General features: G+C 38.6%; 1 protein-coding gene across 1 annotated transcript; it reads right to left on the bottom strand.

The window, feature by feature from the left end:
* Positions 1–751: 751 nt before the first annotated feature.
* Positions 752–5,397, bottom strand: NUPL2 (nucleoporin like 2; the record flags this gene model as incomplete). Its single annotated transcript, XM_008944507.1, has 6 exons — positions 752–1,293; positions 1,405–1,489; positions 2,481–2,563; positions 4,577–4,657; positions 4,967–5,061; positions 5,148–5,397. Coding segments are annotated over 6 exons (1,136 nt in total), but the record flags the coding sequence as incomplete, so codon positions are not given.
* Between the last annotated feature and the right edge of the window lie 547 nt (positions 5,398–5,944).

Raw genomic sequence — 5,944 nt, 5'->3', positions numbered from 1 at the left:
AAAAACCCATATAAGCAGCACCGTGCCATAACATATGCAGGTTTCTGGTGCATCTACACTGAGCACATGGACTGGAACCCAGATTTCTGCTAAGCCTGAGAAGTGCCTACTCCTGGCCTATCATCCACCCTGAATGTTAGATTTGTTCACAAAGTTTTAGCAACACACTTTGCTGTGGACTTTTGGTAGGAAATTCAGGGATAGTGAAGTTTTAAGGAGGACCATGGGGTCAATAGCTAGAACTGCAATGTTATCTTCGAGTGTTAAAGACACAATCCATTTATTTATGTATATCCTGGAGTAAACTTTTGCTTTCCTCAATTATGAGGTTTGGTAATTTTAAGCCATTAGTAATTGAGGACAAATGCTCTCTTCTCTTAACTCCAGTACCTTCCCTAAATTTCTGACCTTGCTTTAAAGAATCTTGACCTTAGTATCATTAATTTAGAAAAGGTACTGCTGATCTATGCCCCCACCAAGTCTGGAGAAAGAGACATAATTCTATGCATTAACATAAATGTAGACATGTTTACATACGCCAAATGTTATGGCATAACATATAGCATATATGGGTAAATGTAAATGTTAACATAAATGTAACATAAATGTTCAGAGTTTTATACCTGCAGTTTTCATTATCACAGAAGACTTGGAGATGAAATTAAAATGAACTCATAGGGAAGAATTTTATTTCATTACTCAGCCACAAATTGCTGAAGTTATAAAAACATACTATTTCAGAATAAAGGTCCTAAATATTTAAAAGTTCTAGTGGTGGTGGCTTAAGAGGAATGTTTCCCAATGTAAACTTTTTTGCTTCAAATTGTTTCAACTCTTCAGTTGATAATTCACTCCTTGGCGTAAATAACTTTTCTGATGTAGTCGTGCTTGTGACTGAAGAAGACATCGTTATTATGGTATGTCCAGAAGAACTGGCAGTCTGCCCAAATAAAGTACTGCTTGAATGTGAGGGAGAAGTTGTATTAAAAGCTCCAAAGCTTGTAAGTGGAGTGGTGCTTGAAGAGTTCACAGCAGTGGAATTGCCAGACCCTGAAAACCCAGGAGTTCCAAAACCACTAGTTGTTTCAGAAGTTTTAAATGAGAAGGAGGCTGCAGATGGAGCTGTTGTGCTGCCAAAACCAACAGAATGGGCTGCACTGGGAGAGGACCTCAGGCCAGCAGCAGAGCTCCCAAAAACTGGGGTGTTTCCAGATGGTGCACTGCCGAGGAGACTGGGACTTGTTTTGAAGGAGAAACTGCTCGCGCTGCTACTGGTGCTACTCACAGGAAAGCCTGCCATTACAGAGATTATTTTTTAAATGATATAATGTGCACACTTGTGATAGTAGAGAAGAAAAAAATCAGGAAAATTTTTAACTGTTGTTTCTTAAAGCAGGAACTTACTTGAAAACCCTAAGCTTGATGTTATCTGTCCTCCAAATCCCGAAGGTGGCAATGCTTGTGTGACCGTGTTCTTTAATTCAGATAGCTTGAAAGAAAAAAAAAAAACAAAACAAAACAACACAGATACATAAATGAAAACTCAGTTCAAAACAGGAAAAAGCCTTTCAGTAAATACCTGAACCAAAAATACAGCTGCCCAGTCCAATTTAACACAAGTAAGACTACATTAGACCCTGATCACCTCCATCACCATTGCATGCTCCTGCAGCTATGAACAAAACGCTTTAAGGCCACAGGCTGTTCTCCGTGAAACATGCCAGAAACACCAATGTATGACAACTGACAGATTTCTGTCTGTCAGTGACCTGAACACCTCTTCCAGCTCTCCTCCTCCTCTCTTACCTTGGCACAACTAGTCTTCTGTGCAATAGCCCCAATCCCATGTTCTCCTCTTCAGCATTGCAGGTACCACAGGCTGTGATCATATTACTCAAACTTTGACGCACTTTATGCAGACTCCACCTACATCAACTTACTCTGCCTCCCTGATTCTTCAATACTGACTTTAACTCATGCATTCTTTTCTGACAGCATTCTCTTCTCTCCCTGGAACAATTACACTTTTGATCTTCAATTTTTATCCAAACAGTTTCTATACCACCTACCTGTCTGTTTCTCACTCTGGCATTACGAAAATGGAATCAAACATTTTTATGTCTCTGCCATTTAGGTGCAAACAAGGATGCCCTAATGAACCATGTCTATTTGATGACAAAAATACAGTATTCTGCAATCTTCACAGCAACATTTACCACCTATTTATAAAAAGTTACCACAACTGCAGTTAAATACTTGGATAGCAGCTGCAGTTTCTATGCAAGATCTCACCATTAAAAACAAGGTGGCACATTGTGACCACCTTGTCCTAGAATCCTGGAGGAAGAAATTAATGTTAGCGTTTGCAGAGCAATCTGGTGGGATGTGTCTAAAAAACCATGAATCTAAGGAAAAAAAGCTGCCCAGGATTAATCAAAGACATCAGGAACAGAAACATTTTGCCTGTCATTAACACTTACCAAAGCTGCTTTCGTTGATGCATTTGAAGCCTTCAGCTGAAGCAGCCGATTTTTCCATTGTGCTGCTAACTGTTGGACAGAATCTATCTAAAAAGGGGGGAGAGAAAAGCATGTTTTCATTATTGGTGAAGACTTAAAAATATATAGAATGATTTGACAACTAAATGGAAAGAAGATCTCTAGAGTGAGAAAAGGAACTTCATTAAGCCAAGACGACAAGACTTTCGTTTTCCTGAAACTTCAAGGTGGTGAGAAGCTGAATTTTTTGTTCTTAACAACAGAATTTCTTCAATTCTCTTACTGCTGCCCTTAAATCAACTCTTTTACTTCATGTAACAGTTAGATTTAAAAAATGTCCTGATGTTTTCTAAATCTACTATCTGAATTAGGCAAAAAAAAATCCCAAAGCAAACCATACACAAAATACGTAAGTTTTAAATATAAAAGAATAAACCCTGCAATCCTTGTTTTTATTTCTGGCTTGTCCACTCATTAACCAGAAGCCCTAAGATCTCTCCGAGCTTCTCCCCCATTTTCAGAAAAAAAATTACCACTTTCCAAATGCTGTAATTCAGAACAGTTTAATAATATCATCCTAAAATATTTAGCTTTGCAGAAATTAGCTTACTTGATTTTTATCAGGACCTTTAGTGAGAGCTAACAGATGACTGCACAGAACATAGATGGCAGTACACAGTATCTGTGCCTGGCTGATAATTATGACTGGACTATTAAACAAGAAACTGGAAAGTCATTTAATAACTTACTTTTCAGGAATTTCAGACCTGAATTTCATGTATTAATTTTGTCAACACACTTTATTTGAAGGCTGGCCTAATTGATCTTTTCTTAAAAGCTAACCAAGTAAAACATAAAGTGTCCCAAATCCCTGCAAGAGTGGAATGAGTAATCTTTTTGTATAACAAATCCTTCATTTTTCCAAAAGATCCTACATCATAAACATCAATAATTCTTTTGTGTCTAGTCACATGCTGGAAGATCATGTTCCTTCCTATCAGCTCTTACCCAACAGACTGGAAAATTCAGATTTTGACCCCTGTTAAGAATAGAAACACAAGCTTTGAAAAAAGACATGTTGTACTGAAAACATTTTTTGTGAGTATCTTACAGTTATCATCTACATAGTAAGGTTTTCATGAACTTGCACTCAATGCTTCAGTGAGGCTAGAGACTTATTTTTTTTTTAACTGAAGCTTCTTTTAAAAAATCTTTCTTCTGTCTCTGAAAATGCAATTCTGGTAGTTCTGAAAACACGTGAAACAAGAGTTGGTGACAACAGCAATTCCTTCTGTAGTACAGAACCAGAACCAACAGGAAGAGGAAATTTTTTGACTTAATTTGTATCTATCCAGCAGTCTAGTTCTTTTCCTGGTACAACACTGAACTGTGCTAGCTTCCTCGGTATTGACAGGACTGTAAGTGAGGAATACATATACATTTAAAGAGAAAGATATTAAAAAAAAATATATATATATTACTCCTTTATAAGAAATGAACATACTCCTTGAGAAGTATCTGCTATTTGTAGCATTAATTCCCTGCAATAAATGTGAAAGAACAAGGTCAAATAAACTTACCCAGTATTGTAGCTGAAGCACTATATATCCAGCTGTAACAATCAAACAGACTAACAGCATACAAAGTATTAAATTTTTGAGACAGGATGCAAAAAAACTTCTACAAATAACACCCAAGAGCAGAACAGGACTATGACAAGGAGTGTCAAGATTTAGAAAGACCATACATTTAACTGAGGCTAGCTAAACTAATAGTCTGTTGCCACCACTTCTTGTAGGAGCTGATGGGTCTAGACACGTATGCCACCAGTTTCAGAAGCCCAGATCTGACCATTTTAGCCTGTGATTTCAGACAGAAATAGGGAGTTACGGTACAGCATACAGACTCCCAGCTATTTTTGCAATCTACGTGGTGCACTGCAATTTAAAAGCATTCTGGCATTCTGATAATCTCCTAGTTTGGGAATGAAATGAGTCAAGAGTTGCCACCTGAAGAACAGAAACAAGTTCTATCTTGAAATGTGTTTACATCATGAAAAGTCAGCATTTTTAAAATACTTACATAGTTCTGAATGTTATTGTTTGCTCTGCAGTTATAATACTCCAGGTGCAACTCTTCTGGTGAGAAATCTGGAAATCCTGTAAGAGGAGGAATAATTAAAAAAATCCAAGAAAACGTATCAGTGCTCTCAATTGCCCTTTACAGTTAGGAAGAAATGGTCTTTGGTACGTTATCTGTAAGCCAGCTATGGGTGGAGACACATAAAAGGATTCATTAGAGAACTTCAAAGATGTGAATGTCCAAAATGAATTTGCTGTAATTCAATATTCCCTTCTGTTGCATTACAAGGCAAATCATCACCTTGCAAATGGTTCCACAGAGGTACAACAGTGTGGACAAGTGTATGAAACATCCTACAGAGTAGGAACACTAAAAGCATTGCCCACCTGAGATGTTTGGCTTTCCTTTCACCGGTGAATAAGATGAAAATATCCACTGCCCTGAAGATTCCCAAATTTCCATGTCTTTCACTACACACTCCCTACAAAACCAAACAAATTAAAACCACAGATGAAATTATATGGCCAAAAGAAAACCACAAAAAGTAGTTATTAGCCTGTAACTTACAGAAGTCTCTCCTCTTCATCTTTATAGCCATCGGCAATATTTTGACTGTTCACTAATGCAGAGAATCTGTTCTGTGAAAAGTCTGAATTTCTGCTGCTGCCGCCCGACGAGCCAAAATCAAATGAGCCAAAAAATCCTCTTCCGTGGTCTCTGCTGCCACCCCATGTATTAGACTTAAAGGTAGATGGCTGGATAACATTTGTGTATCTCTGGTTAGAAGCGCCCCATCCTCCTCCTCCTCTGCTAGTACCTTCCATTGAAAAAAAAAAAAGTCCAACAAAAGCCTTAGGTCATTTGGATAGTAAACCATACAACATCAGTAATTGCAACTGTTCTTATGAGGACAATAAGAAGTCTGAAAATAACAGGTAGTTTTTTCCTAACGAGTTAACTTCGTTATTTAGTGACCTTAACCTAGTGAGTTAAAGGTAGTTCTGGAATTCTGTGGAGTTGTGATTCTGTGGAGTCAGGCAAATTGTGAACCCCTCCTCACATCACTGTGCTGACAAGTTGTTGGCACTGCGGAAAAGTCACTGTTCCCGTTTTGTTTACGTTGTTTCAGCAAGTAACTACCCCGGCAGGAAAAAAAAAAAAAAAAAAAGTAAAATTTAACTCACAGTACGTCCACATTCGGGGCTCCTGCCTACACAGCTACAGCAGAGGCTCTGCTGCACAGCAGAGACCTCCCCGAGTTCAGCGTAAGGCCCTGGACACACCGTGCGCGCCGCGGGCGAGCTCCAGCCCTCCTCCAGCAGGTACCGCTGCGGCGTCACCGCCGGGCCCCAACCGTCTCTGCC

The sequence above is a fragment of the Merops nubicus genome, unplaced genomic scaffold (assembly GCF_000691845.1).
Source record: "Merops nubicus isolate BGI_N331 unplaced genomic scaffold, ASM69184v1 scaffold32457, whole genome shotgun sequence".
Taxonomy (NCBI): domain Eukaryota; kingdom Metazoa; phylum Chordata; class Aves; order Coraciiformes; family Meropidae; genus Merops; species Merops nubicus.
The sequence above is the reverse complement of the archived record's forward strand: the minus strand, read 5'-3'. Positions and strand labels throughout refer to the sequence as shown.